Source organism: Copadichromis virginalis, linkage group LG14, assembly GCF_057382275.1.
Source record: "Copadichromis virginalis isolate Kocher_CV1m ecotype Utaka linkage group LG14, C_Virginalis_male_GT1.1, whole genome shotgun sequence".
Lineage (NCBI taxonomy): Eukaryota > Metazoa > Chordata > Actinopteri > Cichliformes > Cichlidae > Copadichromis > Copadichromis virginalis.
In genome coordinates, this window is record NC_140631.1 from 5,195,994 (window position 1) to 5,215,386 (window position 19,393).

At 36.8% G+C, this 19,393-nt stretch overlaps 1 protein-coding gene across 3 annotated transcripts in view; it reads right to left on the reverse strand.

The window, feature by feature from the left end:
* Window positions 1-1,237: 1,237 nt before the first annotated feature.
* LOC146693265 (vascular endothelial zinc finger 1-like) overlaps window positions 1,238-19,393 on the reverse strand; it is a 40,690-nt gene continuing 22,534 nt past the window's right edge. Inside the window, exons 3-7 of one of the 3 annotated variants that reach the window (XM_085479090.1) lie at window positions 14,617-14,686; window positions 14,010-14,178; window positions 6,924-6,965; window positions 6,254-6,319; window positions 1,238-6,063 (exon numbers count right to left, since the gene is read on the reverse strand). In XM_085479090.1, coding sequence (XP_085335216.1) covers window positions 5,696-6,063; window positions 6,254-6,319; window positions 6,924-6,965; window positions 14,010-14,178; window positions 14,617-14,686 — 715 coding nt within the window. In that variant the 3' untranslated portion in view covers window positions 1,238-5,695. The remainder of the gene's footprint in view (window positions 6,064-6,253; window positions 6,320-6,923; window positions 6,966-14,009; window positions 14,179-14,616; window positions 14,687-19,393) is intronic. The other 2 variants (XM_085479091.1, XM_085479092.1) reach the window with 2 other exon arrangements.

A 19,393-nucleotide genomic window follows, 5' to 3' on the forward strand; every position in this document is an offset into this window, starting at 1 on the left:
TGAAGGCTCTGGATGTTGACATTGACAGCTGCAGAGTCTGATGTGTTCCTGAAATATGCTCAGAATGCAGCTGTGTCACAGGTTCATCCGGCTGGACTGTCAAAGTGACAGTGTAGCATGCGCGGACTAACATCCAGTCTGAGTGCAGATAACATAAAGTGTGAGCTGTAGTTAGGCTGGCAATCCTCACATCACAGAAAGGTTTGTGTGAAGAATAATAACGATGCCAAGATTTACTGAACAGTTTCATGTTGACAAAATTATGATGAGTGCAGACACCTGTCTGGTGGGTTAGGATTAGCGGGAGTTCAAAGCAGCCACTCCACTGCAAAAGATCAGCGACTCCATCTACTCATTTTCTGCTATTTATTTGTGTTGTGGGCGACAAAGATAACCTTTCAGAAATCTCAACTAAATCTAGTAAAAGCAACAAAAATTATTAGTCACTACAACTTCTCGCATCTAGATGATCTGCATCACTCCAGAAATTTATCTTGAATGAGCACTGAAATTCCTCTGTATCAGACGGTCCACAAACAAGTTTGATTCTTTTCTTTTATTTAAACAAATTAAAATAAAAGGCACATAAAACATTGGAAATATGTTTACATAATTATTCTCAATGGACATACATTTAAAAAAATGTAGGAATGTTTTACCTTTCTGCTAATCAGAAAGCCTAATCTTCATATATACAAAAATTACCACTGTTAATGTTCTAATACAAAAAGGATTTATAAAAGTTTTTTTTCCTTGTGTGTCATAACTAGCATGTCTTCTGAACTAAATGGTTTATACAAAGATATACATTCATTTGCCTTCACATCTGCCAAATTACAAACTTCACCAAAAAACAAAACAAAACTCAAATAATTATTTGGCCAAACAAATTGTTTTTCATATTAGGCTGGATTACAAAGTGAAACCACACAGAGAAATGTCAATGATACGTTAACAGGAGCATGCGCTTTTAAAGATCAATCACTTTGCGTTTCAAGATTAGTCCTTAAGTAGAAAACATTAAGTTCATTATTGTTAGCTTTAAAGAACAAAGCCAAAAACTGGCCATGCAGGACCCTAGGCCATTTGAACTAATGAAGGATTCCTTCACAAGGCTATTCTCTTGCACAGCTTAACTAGAAGAGGAAGTATCAATGTGTGAGAAAAGTCTTGTAAAGTATTTTAGGCACACTTGTTAACCAGCCACTAAAGAAGGACAAATGACACCACATACTAAGCTTTCATCCTGTATGTTTTTTTTTTTTTTAGTGTTTTTATAAAAAGTCTTCACCCTTCTAATTACCTTCTAATCAACTCATCATCCACAGGCAACATAAAAACAAACAAACAAACAAACAAACAAACAAACAAACAAAAGAACCAGGAAATATATTTTCAACAAATAATGCCATTTAAAATTAAAAGCACCTTCCCTTGTGGACTGTTAGCATACATAAAATGAAATTAATGAGCTAAACAACTGAGTTGACAACATACAGATGAGCCAGGTGAAGTGGGACTGACAGTCATTGTCCAGTTACACCAAACTGGAATGCCCCTCTATGTACCATTGTCCTGTAGTCCCTATATCTTACCATTTACTGCAGGTGCTACGGAGTTCCTACACTGTAAAAGGGTAAAAAACTACAAAATCCAAGTATCAAAAAACTGTATATTCATGTTGCTCAAGACACTCACAGCCAGGAAACATGTTCACCCTTTCAAACAATCAAGCAGACATCTCCAGATGTAATGTGCTCTGTAAACCTATTCCTGCCCAAGAGAGCAGCAGAATATGTGCAAGCTCACAAGTCTCAACTGAAGGGGGCACAAATGAAAATTAAATGGCTGAAACAGCAGGAAAAGGTATGTAAACATTTAGAGTCATGAGCCTGTAACTTCTAAGGGCAACTTAGTGGATGCTGCATGCACATGGTTGCAAATTGTCAAAACCACTAAGTAATAACATCAGTAACACAACACCCATCCTTTAGCATCTTGATCTTTTGTTTACACCTAGGCAAATGGCAAATGTTCTTTATTAATTATCCCAATTATCTAGGTTGCTAGAGTGACAAGAAAACAATAACAACAATAAAATAAATAAAATAAGGAAGCATATGAAACCTACAGAGAAAACTCTTTTACACAGAATAAGGCTGTAGTTTATTTCTCTCTTTCTAGCAACAGATAACTTTCCTAAACAAATTACAAACATCGAGAACATTTCTCTGCTGACAGGTTTGATCTGTGCTGCTATAGTTTGATATTACTAACACTGTGCCACGGCTAATGGAAATACAAGCAAGACCTAATGTCCTACTATACTATTGCACTGGGGATTATTCTAGAAGTAATTAATGGCTTCATGTTCAAGCTCTAATTAGTAGCACCATTTGGAGTGGACAACATGTAGATAACTTTGTACTATGACCATTTTCCTATTTTGGTAATCTTAGATGACAGACAACACTCAGTATTCCGTATTGGAGGGATAAGGTATAGTTAAATCCACAAGCATTTGAATAACATTTTTATTATGTTGCGCTTAAAGCACCACACTGGCAATTTTAATTTTGAAACCAAAAAATTAAAAACCAATATAATTAAATTAAAAAAAATAACCAAGATGTGATTAAGATGGACATTTTCTGCCTTAAGTCAATAGTTTAGCAAAAGTATTGCTTTATGTGTTTACTAATGTTTAGCAACGGTAATAAAAATGATTATCGTTTGCAGTCAATGACTGCTGGAAGTCTTCAACCCATGGACATCACCAAGATGTGGACATCTGCCTAGGTCTCCAGTTTTGTCTTTACTAACTGAAAATATGAATTGACACCAGGTGACTGGTTTGGCCAATGAACATATCTCACTTCTTTTTCTCTTGGGCTGGTTTTGCAGTCTACCTTGCAACCTTATCTATTTGCCATTAATAGAAACAGAAAGTATAGTTGTACACTTCAGAATTCATCCTACTAATCCTATCAGAAGCCACGTCATCAATAAACATTTGTGGAAGCCGTACATGCCCGTGCCAAGGCTTTGTTTGACAAATTATGTAGTATGCTTCGGATCTCTTCCTACTATTCTGGTAAATGATAACATTGGTTTTATTTGTCCAAGACAAAACCAAAATGTTTTCTAACCTGGTCTTCTTTTTCTTGAGTGTAACCAATGGTTTGACTCCCACTCATATTGAGGTTAATAACTACCACATGCAAATTCAACATTTGTAATGATGTCCAGATAATTTACCAGCTAAAAATAATCAAAGAAGAGGTGTCACTTTGCCATGAAACTGTTTGTCAGCTGTCTAATTGGGGCCTGTAAAAAAAGCTGCTGTAATTCATAATAGTTAATACAGAATGTATGTAAAACCTCTTAAATTAAAATTGAAAGTCTGCATTTTAATCACATCCTAATTATTTGTCTTAAAATCCAGTGAGATGGTGTACAAAGGGCAAAATTTAAAAAATTGTGAGTGCGTCCAAATGTTTTTGGACATTTGCAGCTGTATAAAAACTGCAGCAAGTAAAACATGTTTTCCTTTTTAGTGGGATTTTTCTCATAATAAAAATAAAGTGACACCAGGCTTATGTATAAGACTCCTTATTCTCCTTTCTCTCCAGGCTGGACGGCCACATCAGTGTTGATGAAGTTTTTGCACCAATAACATGTAGTTAATAGAAAGGCTTTATCTACCATGGGTAAAGGCAATAAAATAGTGTTTTACATTATTGGTTTGAAAGGAAAGAAAAAGAAAAAAGGTCAGTGTAAAATGTCTGACATGTTGACACAAATGATGGACAGTGATGGGATCCACTATCTGCTAAATTAAAAATCTAACCAACTGAACACACCACAGAAACTTTGGGACTGCGCCACTTAAATGTAATGTCTTCTCTTTTGGCTTTCACGTTTAAAAAGTCTTAAAAAAAGCTAAATTTAATGTTTGACTTTTGATAATACCAGGATTTTAACAGGCAAAGCCTAAGTGACATTTTTCAGGAAGCAATACTTTCACCTGTCACGTTCAAATACAAAATAATACAACCCCTCCAAACTTAGTTCCACATAAACTTGTCTCCAGCAGTAAGGAATGATTGTGCTTCCAGCAACTTTAACTGTAGAAATTCTACTGGGGAGGGGCGCAAAATTTATCAAAACATACTCCAAATAAACATATCTTGTTTTAACTTTAAAACATATCAAATATAAAATACTGAGAAGTCCACTAAAATAAAAATCAGCTAAAAAGGACAAAAAAAAAAAGAAAAGAAGAAGCAACACAAATATTAAGACATTTCCTAAATGTCAGTATAGCATCACACATTATCCATATTTTAAGATGTCCAGTTGCACAATATAATTTTTACTTCTCACTCTGATAAGATCAACAGTGTCTTGTCAAATAACTTGACAATAACGATCTTAAATGGTTTGCCTCCCTACAGTATATTGCGTTTACGGTAAAGACTCCTGCACTGAGTTTGCTCAATGTCAACCATTACAGTAAAATTATACATATTTGTAAAAGGGTAAAATGCAAATACAAAGTAGTTTAACATGGAACAGCTGGAAGTGTAATAACTGCCCAATAATTTAAAACCATGTTTAAGTGAAAGAACCTACTTTTTGGTTTGAGTCTATAGGTGTAATTAAAACTGTTCACATGATCAACTGTGAGTAATACAATTGACTAATACATCAATATTAGCATTATCAAACATTAAAATGGTACAAAAAGTAGAATTCATATTTGAGCAATATACTGGGTCCTGGAAACATTTGAGCGTAATCGTGTGATGACCAGGACACGTTAGCATCTACTGTGTTAGTCTCTTTAAAGGCAACAATTTATTCTCTCTGGTTTTCAGATGAAAAAAAAAAAATCTCCATACTGGTTAAAAGATTCCCCCACTTCTTTTTGAAAATATCATTCATGGGCAAAATTACATTTATAAAATTCTTTGGCTTAAACCTATTTCCACTTCTCCCAAACTATGAAATCACATGTTATCTGGTTAAATGATGACGATGTAACAAATTGGAATTACCTGAGCATGAGAGCTCATTCGTGACGTTGAAAGCAAGCAATGACAGCTCTTTAAAACATGGACATGTAAGACTGGCTCTGCCTTCAGGGATCCAACTAATAGGTTTGACAACTATTTATCAATATTATTGGACATATTATTGGATTTACAGATTTTGCATCAATATGATGTAGGACTGTGGTTTTTCAGGTTCACTGAATTAGGCAAAAAAACCCAAACAAACAAAAAAACAAAACAAACAACTCACAATCAACAAAGTCTTCCCCTATTAAAACATTTCTACTAATGTCCTAAGGTAAAATGCATAAAACAAAATGCATATATATTCTATAAAAGAACAATTTATGTACATGCTAGTACTCTGATTAATTAATTTCTGACCATTGCTAAGTTACAAAAATATGTATTTTCTGTATTAACTAAAAATAAAATTCATAATTACCACATAATGTTGTAATAATGCTGACCTCTGTAAGTAACAATCATTGGTTACCATCTACGTGACACATTAGTTCACCTTTTTATGCCCAGTACACTATCAACTCATTTAGAGGGAGATTTTACTAATATCTAATGGCTTTGTCCGTTATTAGGCAGTTAAAACATCACTAACTGTTACATGAGGAACAAAAGATCTACCAAGGAGGGGAGGATGGCAGAACCTGGGAAAGAAAAGGCATAGACTCCATGGGCCTCATAGCAATATTGAGTGGCCCAGTTATATTCATGGGCATAGGAGTGGTGATAGCTACCGGGTGGGCAATATTCATGTGTGCTGTTGTAGGGATTCCAACAGAGGTCAGGTTCACAGGGCCAGTGATGGTGACAGGGTGCTGCAGGTTAACTGGCGATGTAATGTTAACGGTGCTGGTGGCAGTATTAATCTGAGCTGTGATGGTAACAGCATTGCTGGAATTGACACTGCGGTTCACAGCAGAGGTGTTGGCTGCAGAGTTGGTGACAGGTGTCGTAGCCGCAGAGCTGTTGTGTAAGTTGTTGGCATCTGTATTAGAAAAGAAAAAAACAAACAAACAAAAAACACATTTAGGGCTGGTCAGCCTTATAGATACATATTACCCTTTCAAAACAAGGAGACAACAGCCCTCTCAGCTCCTCGGCTGTGGGTGACTGAAAATATCAATACATCATTATCACATAGTGTCAACTGTGGTAATATATTTGAAGAAACCTACCTTTATGAGAGTTGTCAATTAGGACTTGGAAGGAGTTATTTAAAATCTCTCCTACCGTCAACTCACCTGAGGGGTAAATTCAAAAAGCAGGATCAATAGACTAACCAGTTAATTATTGTTAATGTTATAATTAAAAAATTTAAACAGAAACATATTAAGGACATCTTAAGTTCTGCATATTCCTAAGGTTGGACACACACTGCAGTGTAGGTCTTAGACCAGTAATTAGCAGGCCTAGGTAAGCTTAGGATCACTGACTAGTTTCACTCTTGCCCACAGATAATTGGCACATTGCTGGGTCATTTGTGATCCGTTCTCAAAAAGAAAATCTAAATTTCGAAGTCCAGACAGAAATGACAGCTCGGTAATAGCAGATGGCCTGTGATGAAATGTAAAGGAGTGCACATCTACCCCGAGTGCTATGGTCCTTTTTGTGGTTAATTTAATTGATCTACTGATCCTGCTTCATGAAATTTAACCTTACATTAGCAAAATATCTATTATCTACACATGAGAATAGCCTCAACTGTACCAGTGCTTCAAGAAAAAAAAAAAAATCTCTTTGTACTTAGGTGACATGGTACAACATGAATTAAAACTGGCCACTAATGTTTTGCAGAGGTTATGCTTAAATAATTAGGGATTTCTGCTATTTCTGCTACGGGATTACCTTTTCGTGGCCCTGAGTGGTTCCACTGCCAGTCACTTATGCCTATTCAGAAATACAGACACATATTGGGTTACATAAACAAGGGGAGCACTGCCATTATTCTTGGAATCAACTTGATCAATTAGTCAAGTTGTGTGTAGGTGGGAATGGGGTACAACACCTCGACCAGGGTTTTAGCCTTTCTAGTATAAAATAAAACCAAAATGTTAGTCTCTCAAATTAAACTTTGTGTGTGCGTTTTTTTTTCTATTAGGGTAAGCAAGGCCAAATATATGATTTTCAAATAAATTATAAATGTCTGGGTCTTTGGGTGATTGATTAGCTAGGGCTAAAGAGGGTAACATTCCTCCATCTTGGCCTGTGCTTCGAGGATTCTGACAGTATGACTCATGGTATCAAGTTAAATATGTTGCAAGAATGTCAGTGCTTCTAGAATAAAATTTGGAAACGTGTACAAAACATTCATATTTACTTGTATTTTTTTCCCCACACTTGTGTTTTAAATTTACAGTTACAGAACAAAAATATTGAAAAATGTGTAGGTTGACATTTAAATCATGGCTTGTCTCTCATTTGACCCAGTTACTTCAAACCTACACTGAATTTTGTTACTACAATACACACATGGTGCATGCTTGTACACCTTTATTCTGTCCATAGAAAGTAGAAGTAAAGAAAGATTTTCTAAATGGATCAGTAAGTATTTAAAAGTACAATGGAAGTCAGAGCCTTCACCTTTCAGGCTCCTCTTCTGTGGAACCAGTTTAATTTGGATTTGGGAGACAGACACCGTCTCTACTTTTAAGATTTGGCTTAAAACTTTCCTTTTTGCTAAAGCATATAATTAGGTCTAGATCAGGAGACCCTAAATCCTCCCTTAGTTATGCTGCAATAAGCCAATGGTGCTGGAGACCAGTACCATTTCTTCTTCACTCACCTTTTTCACTCAGCATTCTGCATTAAATCAGTAGTTATCAATAATATCTGTCTCTCTTCCACAGTGTGTCTTTATGTTGTTTTCCTCCCATCACACCCAACTGGTTTCTGCCCTTTCCTTCCCACTGTTGACAAATGTTCACTCAAAGAGGTAATTTAATTGCTGGGTCCATTAAGCGTCTTTACCTTACAATATAAAGCGCTTGAGGCTGATTTGGCCCTATATAAATAAAATTGAACTAACTAACAGTCCTCTTTAACTGACAATGCTGGTAGAAACTAAGTGAGAAGACACTGCTGGCATGTGGACTGAACGCTTGTCAAATATCTGAGCAAATACTAATGTCACAGAAGCATACTGGTCACTGCATTTATGCTGGATAACTCGTTAGCAGTTGCAGATATACAAAATTCTCTTTCAACTTCATTTTTGCTGGTTGAAAGAATGAGGGATTTTGTGTCTGCAGTGATTTGCTCATGAATCACAGGTGCTTTGTGGTTACAAATCCATGTGGTGGACACAGGACAGCTGAGAATGAGACATCTTGGTCCTCTGCTTTGTAATAAACTGCTCGTTCAGCAGGTTTTGCAACATGTTTACCACAAAATTTTTTTTTTCTTTTTACTTTTAGGTAACTGTAAATTTAAAACACAAGTGAAAACATCTTAAAAGTAAAAATGTGAAAATACAAGGTCAAATTTTTATCCTAAAAACTTTCCCATTATGTAACATTTCTCAATTGGTGTTGATACATTTACACCAACATTTTTTTCTCCTGGAAGCAGGTTTCTTTGAGACACTTCGTTGGTCTACGAGCAGACAGTCTTTGGGATAGGATTTTGGAAATCTGGGTGGTCACATTTTGGAAGCTTTAATAAATACTATAAATATCTAGAAATGAAACCTACCATCTAAGGTTAGAGATATGCTATTTCCCCTAATAAGACCAGGTTTTCCTCTGAAAGCTTTCCTTTATAATCCACACGCTTTGTAGACATCACCTAAACTGTCCAACTTCTAACATTTGCCCTTTCATGTGATGTGTGCAGTTTAGTAGTTAGGGATTACTTATAAGAAACATGTAAACAAACAAACAAAAAAAAAAAGGTGATCTCAAATTCCACCAGCACTTAAACCTGCACAACCACAGTAAGAAAATATAATTAAAACATGATATTGTACAGTTCTGTGGAGTCCATTATCTCACAAGAAAACAAAAAAAATCATTAAAGACTATTTCAAGTATACAGTACAGTGCAAATGTCTTGAGCCAGCTTTCATTTCTTTATGACTTTCCAGGAAAACTGGAAATGGGTGTAGTCATTTTTTAAATGCAAGAAAATAAATGGAAATACAGTATATAAGGGGAAAATTGAGTTTTTACAATTTTAACAGGCTTGAAAGTCAATATTGCTACCTTTACAGTTTAACACAGCCTGAACTCTCTTAGGCAAGCTTTCTTTAAATTTCTTTAAGTAGTCTTCAGGAATATTGTTGGCCGTTGGCTGCCTTTTGTTCTTTTCTCTGTCAAGATGATACCACAGTCAAATTAAAGTTGAGGTCCAGGCTCTGGGGAGGTCAATCCATAACTGTGTCTGTTTTTCAATTGAAGTATGCTTAAGCAATGATGCCAAAAGGACTGGCAGTCTATTCTGGCATCATTGTTGAAGAATGAGAGAAGCCATTTCCAATCAAATACGTTTTTAGATGGTAATGCACGGTGGATCGAAATCTCTCAGTACTTTTCAACATTTATAATTCTCTTCATTTTGATAAGATCCCCAATACCAATGGCTGAAATGGAGCTGCAAACCATAACAGTGCCTCCACCTTGTGGTAAAGATTGCATTAGACTATCACTCCTGACCTCCACTCTACATACTGATGACAAATTAAACCAAAAATCTGAAATTGTGTATCACTTCATAAGACCTGATGTCACTAATTATTAGTCCAGTTCTTGTGTAATTTAGCATACCTCCACCTTTCCCGTTTCCCCTTTCTTAAGAATAGTTAAAGAAAAGTTACCCTTCAAATTAGACCATTTCTGATGAAGCTTCAGTGAATAATAGATGGATAGATGGAATGATCAGCTGAAGAGCCAGATGCATCTTTCAGGTCTCGTGTTAGGTAATAATCTTATAATGATGCATTTTTAAGTATGTAAAGTGTATTCATTAAAAAAAAGAAAAGAAAAAAATAGTATCTTCTAGCTGTCAAACTGCTATGTTTGGCATTTTTTCAAAGATTCAACTGGAGAACTGGGAACAAATTATGTGTTTTTGTCACAGGCTACTAAGGGTGGGCGGTATAAACGGTATATGGTAGAAATTATATAAATTGGGCCAACGGTAGAGATTTTGACTATACCGCTCTATCGCGATAGCGCATGTTGATGGTGTCATCAAGTTGCGCCTGTTTTGGTCGAAAGCATTGCAGCGGCTGCAAACAACATTATCTGCAAATTATGCCGGGTGACAGTAATAGCAAAGAGTCAAAGCACTTTTGGAATATGGGGAAAGCCAAAAACGGTGCTTCCTCCACTTCCATACCATTGATTCATTAATGCTGAATTCTCTCGCAGCTGCTCTGTTCCCATGTTGTTGCAGTATATTAATGACTAACCTCGTATTGTGGATGGATTATCTCAGTTGTTCTCCTGACTGAATTTTGGTCCGTTTATAGCATCCTGCCATGCAATTGCATTTGTCCCTAACCACCAGAAACCCTCACGTTAACTTTTATCGAGTAGAAAGAAGTTTGCGTTCATCCTTCAGCTTCACTTTGCTAATGTTATGCTAACATAGCTGTTTTGCTAGCGATCACGTAGGACATCACTGCTAGTCAAACTTCAGTAACCCTACAAATGTCACTGCGGTTTAGTTTTCTGTCTTCATTCCACTTCATGTTGGAAGTGATAGCAGAGCAGTACGTTTAATTTTTTCAGAAATCTCTCAGTCAGAACATGCTATATCATGTTTAGGTGGAAACTAGCGAGCTAACTTCCTGCTAACTTTAACTGCGTTGAATTTAATAAATTCTGTCTTCATGGATGCCTGGATGTTAAACTTAATTGTTACACCTGGTAAAGCAGCAACGCTGATCATTTTATTAAAGATGAAAGAATTTAGACAGTTGTTAACTCTCAGTAATGCCGTAGTGTTCGTTTGACTTTGGGACCTGAAGCTGACAGAGTTTTGGACCCAGATTACTCCGCAAGGCTCCTGACTACGGCAGCTGTAATGCTCCGACAATCCATCAAGCGGTGCGGCTTCATAGCTTACCAAAGTCGTACTAAAGACAGATTTCTGTGCACATTGTCGATTTTTGAAAAAATTAAAGGATTTTAAGTGTGCCTTATAGTGTGTAAAATACGTTCTACAGAAGAAAAGAATATATCGTGATATATATCATTACCGCACTTGCTTCAAATTATACTGTGATATTAGGACTGGGCGATATATCAAGTTTTTAAATATATCGATATATTTTTATACGAGATTTGAGATGTGACAATATCGTTTGTATGATATAGTCTATGTTATGTTATAATTATACTTGTGGAACCGCAAGTTTGCCTCTCTTTCGCCCACTTTTGTCTCTACGCAACGTTACTCTGCCTCGGCTCTCTCCTTCACTGAACACAACTCCCACTCCCCCATCGCTTCACCTGCAGGCAACGACAAGATGGACACAGCAGCTATCAAAGAGGAGCTGGTCGGTAAAAAGAAAAGATTTGGAGATTACCGTTTTAGTGCTGTCAGCGTGACATTAACGCCATAGCTGCATTAACGGGGCAAATCTCTGATAATGAGTTACCGTAGATGACCCTGCGCGTAGGGCTGGACGGCATCAACGAGCTGCGCTAACGCGTTGACGCCTAAAATCCTTTCATTTTCTCAAAGACCGACAGTGTGCCATATGTATGAATTCTGGTTGTGCTTACTAACCGCGAACTGATTTTGTGGTACACAGCGCTCAGAAACCTTTCAAAAAATTTTTTGGTACGACTTTGGTAAGCTACGAAGCTGCACTGCTTGATGGATTGTCGGAGCATTACGGCTACCGAGGAGCCTCGCGGAGTAATACGTACTCTGCTTCAACGTAATATTACCGTACTGTGTGTGTATAAGGACCACAAATGGCACCTGTAAGAGACATGGTTACAAAAAGGATTTCAAACTCTATGGGCTCAAATTGTGGTCATAAATATTTAGTACTTGTAAATCAGTTTTGTACTTGTAAATTAGGATTTGTATGTGTAAAAAGAATTTGTGTGCGTGTAAAAAAGATTTGTGTGTGGACTTAGCCCAAAAATACTTGTGAAACTCTGCACTCAAGTTTCAAGTTACAAATACGAATTTTGACCCTGTTTTTCTTCCTTTCATCTGATTGGCCAATGTCATGTCAATCACAAATTTAACTATCCAAACAGAGGGTGGGTTGGATGGGTTTGAAATGAAATAAACATTTCATTGTTTGCAATGATTCTTTTCTCTGTGATTACAGATGCTGCCCTGAGATTCCGACCTCAGCACCCCCAAGTGGCAACAGACAAATGATCCTATATATTCACTCTTTGTAGTAACTCCAAAATTAACTGATGAAAACAGTACTAAGACTAAAAAGTACCACATGAGATGCTGTCAGTGAAGGCTGCAGCCGTTTTATTGATAAAAGTCTAACATCCAGGTGACTGGTCTCACTATACAGGAGCATAAGCAGTAACTCAGCAGAAACCTGCTGATCTCAGATCTGCACAGCCTCTGCTTTTAACACTGACTGTAGTCAGCTGCATGAAAAGGACATGATTTGGAACGTCAAAGGTCTTTACTTGTATATTGAACTAAAAACTTTCACACTGTGTTTTGCTAATAGTGTGTTATTTATCATAAATTAATTAAGAGCCATTCATACAAGAGTAACAAGAGACAATAATGTGTATTTTAAATTTTAATATGTTTCTACTGGACTGAATACAACATTGTTATGTCAAAGTCCAGGTCCTCTGTGCTTTATCTGAGGATGATGTGCACTACTGCTAACATTACACAAGGCAAAGGTCGCCATCACATTGTTTATGAAGTGCTGGGTTTAAAGATGTTCTGTGATGGGTCTACGATGGAGATCTGAAGAAGATATCCCTCTGAGGGAGCTGCTAGTGAAGATAATGAGTCCTGCTTCATTCCTCCTGATGTTTCTGAAATAATGTCTCTCTCAGTGGGACAACCGAAAATCTGGCATAGGACAGCAGTGATGAAAGAAAGGGAGAAAGTTTCTGGAAACCTCTGGCTCCACAACACCTAGCTTGGTCCTGATGGTATCCTTCACTCATTTTCCCCTGGTGAAATGTGTCTGTGAGTAATAAGGTGAACTCTGGATCCTGGTATTAAATGAAAAGAACAAATTACACTTCTATTAACCTTCCACTGCTGTGTTTTTAAAATCTAATATTTTATTTTAAAGTTTCCATGATACCAGACTGCAGAGTGCTCTGTGAGTGCTATGGATCTAAAACTGCTTAAATCTTCATTTTTATATCATCCTCAGGCTTACGTTAAAATCTCAAAGGACAATATTTAAAAATCTAAGTAGTGCTGTATCATTCAAACCAAGTCTATGAAAGTAACATAGGCGTGTAGCATCACTAATTAGCTAGCAACAAGCCTCTAACACAGTGCATACACTAAAGGCTAATCTAGCTAACACATTAACAATAGGGGCTACAGAGTGATGCCAGATGTTGTAGAACTATAAGATGTTAAGCTGTGTCTTTTTAAATTATAGCAACATGGTTGTATTCACCTTCATTTAACGAACCATCAGTCGTGGTAAACCCATCAGCAGATATCCTCAAAATTGGAGCAGCTGGGCTATATAAAAAGTGTAGGCAGGTTTGTTCGCGGTTTCGTCCAGCGGGTGTGTGGGTGGGAGTGTGATGCAGCAACTCCACTTCAAGTCACTACTGTTCATACTTGGGCTCCAAAAGTGCAATATGGCAGCCCCCACAAAAAGGTAATTTTGACTTCATTTTGAGAGGAATTGGAGCCACGTTGTCCGTCTAAATGCTCCATATCTGTAATCATTACCGCAGCAATATTATTGCAAATGCAAAAGTGAGCAAATAAGGGAAGGAGATATGCACCTACCTTTATTGTTACATGGGCTGTTGAAGCTAGCTTGCCCATGGGTCTTGAGGTGACTTGTGATGTAGGCAGCACTTAGCATTTTGCCACAGATGTTGCAGGTCACTTTGCCTTCATGTCTGATCATGTGAGATCGCAGGCGGTCTTTGGTAGCAAAAGCAGACGTACAAGCCTGAGAAAAATGAGAAATTAGGAAATCAATTTTTCTTTTTCAACTTGTATTGTAGTTTCACTTCATTAACAAAACACTTTGCAAAAAGGACACTCTAGATAACTAGTGCAGCTTGTGCTGCATTGGTTGCCATTTTCTGTGATCAACCTCAAGATTGTTCATGTTACTTTCATGAGCAGCATGACTGATCACAAATGTGTTTTGCCAAAAACCATGGACTACCAGCCACTACATTTCAGAAAATGCATATTTGAAGCACAGAGAACTCAGATATTATAATATACAAAGTAACCATAAGACATGATACAAATGGAAATTAACAGTTTCTGAGTGGCAGCTAATCTCTAAACAAAACTGCCCTTTATTGGCCTGTGATGAAGACACACAATGTAAACTTAAAATAAACATGAAAGCAAGAGACCCAGTCACAACTCTTACCGTTACTTGGCATTTAAATGGCCTCTCTGAGGAATGGACGTGCTTGACATGACAGCTTAGATGATCAGGCCTGAAAGGTGAGATATATACATACCAATTTAAGGCTGGGTAATGTGGTAGTTACAGTAACTGAAAAATCCAGGCTAAGTTTTAACCCAAGAATCCCTTATACTATTAGATTTCCCTTTACATAAAACCCAAATAACACAAAACCGATCACAAAAACAATTCCAAACATTATTTTGCTTGTCAGGAGGCCAGAAATATAGATGCATGGTTTTCTATGAAGAAGGTAACACAAACTTAATATCTATCTGGGACGAATCACCTAATTTTATTGAGAAGTTTTATCATTTAATTAAAATCAGTAAAATACTCACAATGAAATATTATGTATTTTAGGATTGAGAAATCCTACACTGCATAAATAGGTAGATACTTATGGAACACCAGGACTGCCATAATGAATTAATTAAATACACCATTAAATATTTAATTAAATGTGGCAATAATTAATTAAAATGTGAAAGAAATTATTAAATGTGGCAATATTTAATTAAATGTGTCAATAATTACATAAATATTTACGACACATGTAATTAATTAATTAATTAATTAATTAATTAATTACTTAATTACACATTTAATTATTTATTTCACATTTTAATTAATTATTGCCACATTTAATTAATTATTTAATGGTGTATTTAATTAATTCATTTTGGCACAGTTGACTCCTTCAGGTCTCACCATGAAATAATTTTATCTGTCACTGATCGAGTCAAAACCATTGCTTTGGCCTGGTGGCCATTGTTTTTACCACACAACAACCGGCATGTGGAAACTAACAGAACTGAACTTTGAAAAACCCTGTTTGTGTGTCACCAAATACCGTTTTAATATTTTTTTTTTTAGCCGAGAATGTAGTGGTTTAATCTTCATATGTCTGGTTGGTTTGTCAAGATAGAGCCTCTTCGCAAAAGTGCTTCGATGATTTCGGAGATGTCTGCCCAGTCTCACGGCAAAGCGTGGGACAGACCCGCTTGCCTCGCAAGCAATCGAGCTGTTATTACCACCGACAAAGCGCAGACCCCGGTACACAGCTATAATAACCCCCGCTGACACGGACTTCTTTTACTGAGGTTATATTCATCGGGTTTTTATTTCCTGATGTTCTTATGTGTCCTACGTGTTTCAGTCGCCAATTCTGAATTATAAATAACATTAAAAACATGTTTAAGGAGGAGAGAGAGGAAATAAATTCAATTAACAGCTGATCTTTGGGTTTTTGTTCAGTAATCAGCATGACCTGCGTATAAATGCATAAAAGAGATAACGTTGGCGTTTCTGTCATGTAGTAACTGCTGGCTTTAACTATACAAAGGTTGTTCAACACTATGAAACGCATACAGACTTCATGATGTTCGGCTAATATTTTTATTGTGAATATTAATCATGAGGGTAAACGGCCCTGTACACCACGGAGCGAGGTCAGCATATCCATGATATCTTCAGCTCTCCGAGTTAGCCCAGTTTCCCGGCTGACTAATCTAACTGTCATCTACGAATATGTCACGGGTCATATTAATATGATTTAACAGAAAATCATCCTTATTAATGCCAACTATTCCAGAGACGTGAAAATCTACAGCATAAAGAACAAGAAAATATAGCAGTCTAACGCAACACTAACAGAGATGAACCGTCAGTTTGTCACAGATCAAAGTGGAATAAAAGTGATTAGTTGAACAGGTGTTTGTGATCTGTGTTTTCTGCATTTTCATCAGCATAAGAGACTCAGCAGCAGATTAGAATAACATTTATACATTTAATAAATCACCAAATGAATACACGCAAGAAACGAGCAAACCTGTTCCGACAATTTGAGTTTGTATTCCCTCAGCTGCAGACTCGCTGCCGTTTAAATGTTTGAGAGGAAGATTAGATATAAAGCAAACGTCAAACATAGACTCAGTCTGCGTTCACATTTGATATGAGGCCAGGACAGATAATGGCTGTGTCCTGTTTTAAGATCATATATGTAAAATTGTTGTCTGGCCTGTGTCGATCCAGCCGCTCAGAGTCCGTTGTTACCATGGTTACTGCATAAGCAGCTGTAATGTAAACAGCTGGCACAGCTGAAACCTACCGGCAGCATGGGTGTTTATGTTTTTCATTGCAAAAGAACTGTCTGAATGGTCAACTGAAGTTAACTTGGATAAATTATAGTTAAGGAGTATTACAGATAACGCCCACGTGAGCTGTGTAACTGTTCACCACTACACTGAAATAAGTAGGCTATAACTGAAATACACGTGCTATATCATAAACTATGATATAAATAGGGAGGTCCTATTAACAAATTTAAAGGACACCTTCCTGCCTTTAGTCTTATTCATGAGCAGTATTAGTTTTCTTCTAACATCCAGAAGTCTGCACCATGTGTTTCATAGTTTGTAACAAGCCTTTGACAGTTAAACATAACATGACCGGGGAAGGAGAAAAAAAATAAAAAATAAAAAAATAATTTTATCTCTCTCTCTCTCCCTCTCTATATCAATCAACAACTAACAAACAAACTAAAAAAAACAAAACAAAAACAGTTAAGCTGGTACACCGGGGCTGTGAGCTCGGTGCACTCTGTCAGCTGACTGTTAGCAGAGCTGAAAACATCTGAGCACTTTTGCAAACATGTTCTATGTCGACAACCTGACCAGACATGTGAAGATTACGCCGCAACATTAGCGGCTAAAACACTATTAAAAGTGTAGTTGGTGACAGAAAAATGGGGTATTTTAAAACTTTACACCACCACCATTGCTGCCTGTGATTTAAAATGCATTCTAGGATACCTGGCTGCCCCAAGTCCACACAAGCAATCGATTATCTAGGATTGACCTGTCTTGACTTACTTTGCAACCAATCAAATGTTAGAGAAGCTGCTTGGGCAGCGTTAACCCCGCCCACTTCGTTTGATGGGTGAGGCTGACAGATAAAATTATTTCAAGGAGAGAGATGAAGGGGACAAAAGTGCCAAAATGAATTAAATAAATAAATTATTAATTAATTAAACCTGTCAATAATTATTTAAATGTGTTAATAATTTAATTAAATGTGTCAATAATTAATTAAATATGTCAATAATTAATTACATGCGTCGTAAATATTTATGTAATTAATTATTTCCGATTGTAAATAATTATTGCTACATTTAATGAATTATTTAATGGCGTATTTAATTAATTCATTATGGCAGCCCTGGCCTTCCATAGTTACTGGTAGTGTTACAGGCCATTTATAACTTTTGACAGCAGCGTCAGAGAACCTCAGAGCTGAGCTTATGAAGTCCTCACACTAGTTTTGGTCAGTTTTCGTTTTTAAACCACAATTAAACTAATTAAACCACATTTATTTTTAAGCTCACTTTAACTAGTAGGTTAAACAAACAAACAAAGCCTTTGATGTTTTGTGACAACATCTTGCAAGGCTGAGATTAGGGCTGAAACAATTCATTGAATTAGAATAACTATTATAAAAAGTCCTCGACACAAGTGTTTTGCTTTCATGCTTCATTTATAACATGGCTCAGTAGCACTCAGTTGTTACCAAGTAAATTCAAGTGTTTCACCCACATTTGCAACTAAAAATATACCTGCAATAAAAAAAAATATTTAGGAGCAGGCATGTGAATAAAAAGCATGACAACATTAAGCCCACGCAGCCCCAGTATTTCAAAGAAAAGACTGATAACACAACAGCTGATGATGATGTTGTTATTGTTTCATGTGGAGTCGGTCTGCACACAGCGCAGAGCAAAGAGGTGAAGCCATTATAGACATGGTGACCTTGGATAGAGTGAAAGAAAACGTTTTTTCCAGTGTTATCAGTTCCTAACAAGGACAGCATCCTCTCCATAAGCTCGAGAGCAGTACCATCACCGAGGCCTGAGAGAGAGCATTGGCGTTTGTAGGGTTACTAAAGTTGGGCTAACTGGTATATAATGATGTGCTACACAGCTATGGTTAACATAAAAAACATAAACAGTGAAGCTGGAGGATGAACGCTAACTTTTTCCCCCACACGATAAAGATTTCTGATGGTTAGGGACAAATGCATGGCATGGCAGCATGCTGTAAACGGACCAAACTTCAGTGAGGAGAACAATACTGCTGCATGGGCTGGGCTGTAGTTACATTGTAAGGTTTTAAAAACTGAGCTTTAAAATGAATAATGATGATAAAAACCGAGAGGCCGACAATGATCAATGACTTTTTTTTGGGGGGCTTGTTCAGATTAGATACAACAAAATATAAAGCATTAAAACATGTTAAAAACACAGTTTTATTCAGTGTAGAGTAGCTTGGGCGCAGAAGCAGGTTACATCAGGTCATCATTTAAAGATTGGATATCCCACCTGTAGTGCAGTACAGTAGTTATTATTATCACTTGTCACATCCTGTTTATGACAGTTAAAATAAATAACATTCATATAAGAAATAAAATTGTCTGTGTAAACTGTATGTGGTGTTAAGTAGGCCTATACTACTGTACTTTAATGTTGGTGATAAGGGTGGCACTTGAAGAGCCATATACAGTGGAACCCCGACTTACGAAATTAATTCGTTCCAGAGGGTCTTTCGTAAGTCAAATTTTTTTTAAGTTGAAGCACCTTTTTCCATCGCCTTTTGAGTGAGGCGATGCTGGCTGAAGACGAAGTTCTTCATGCATGCGCGCACGCACGCACGCACACACGCACACACACACGGGGTGCAACGAT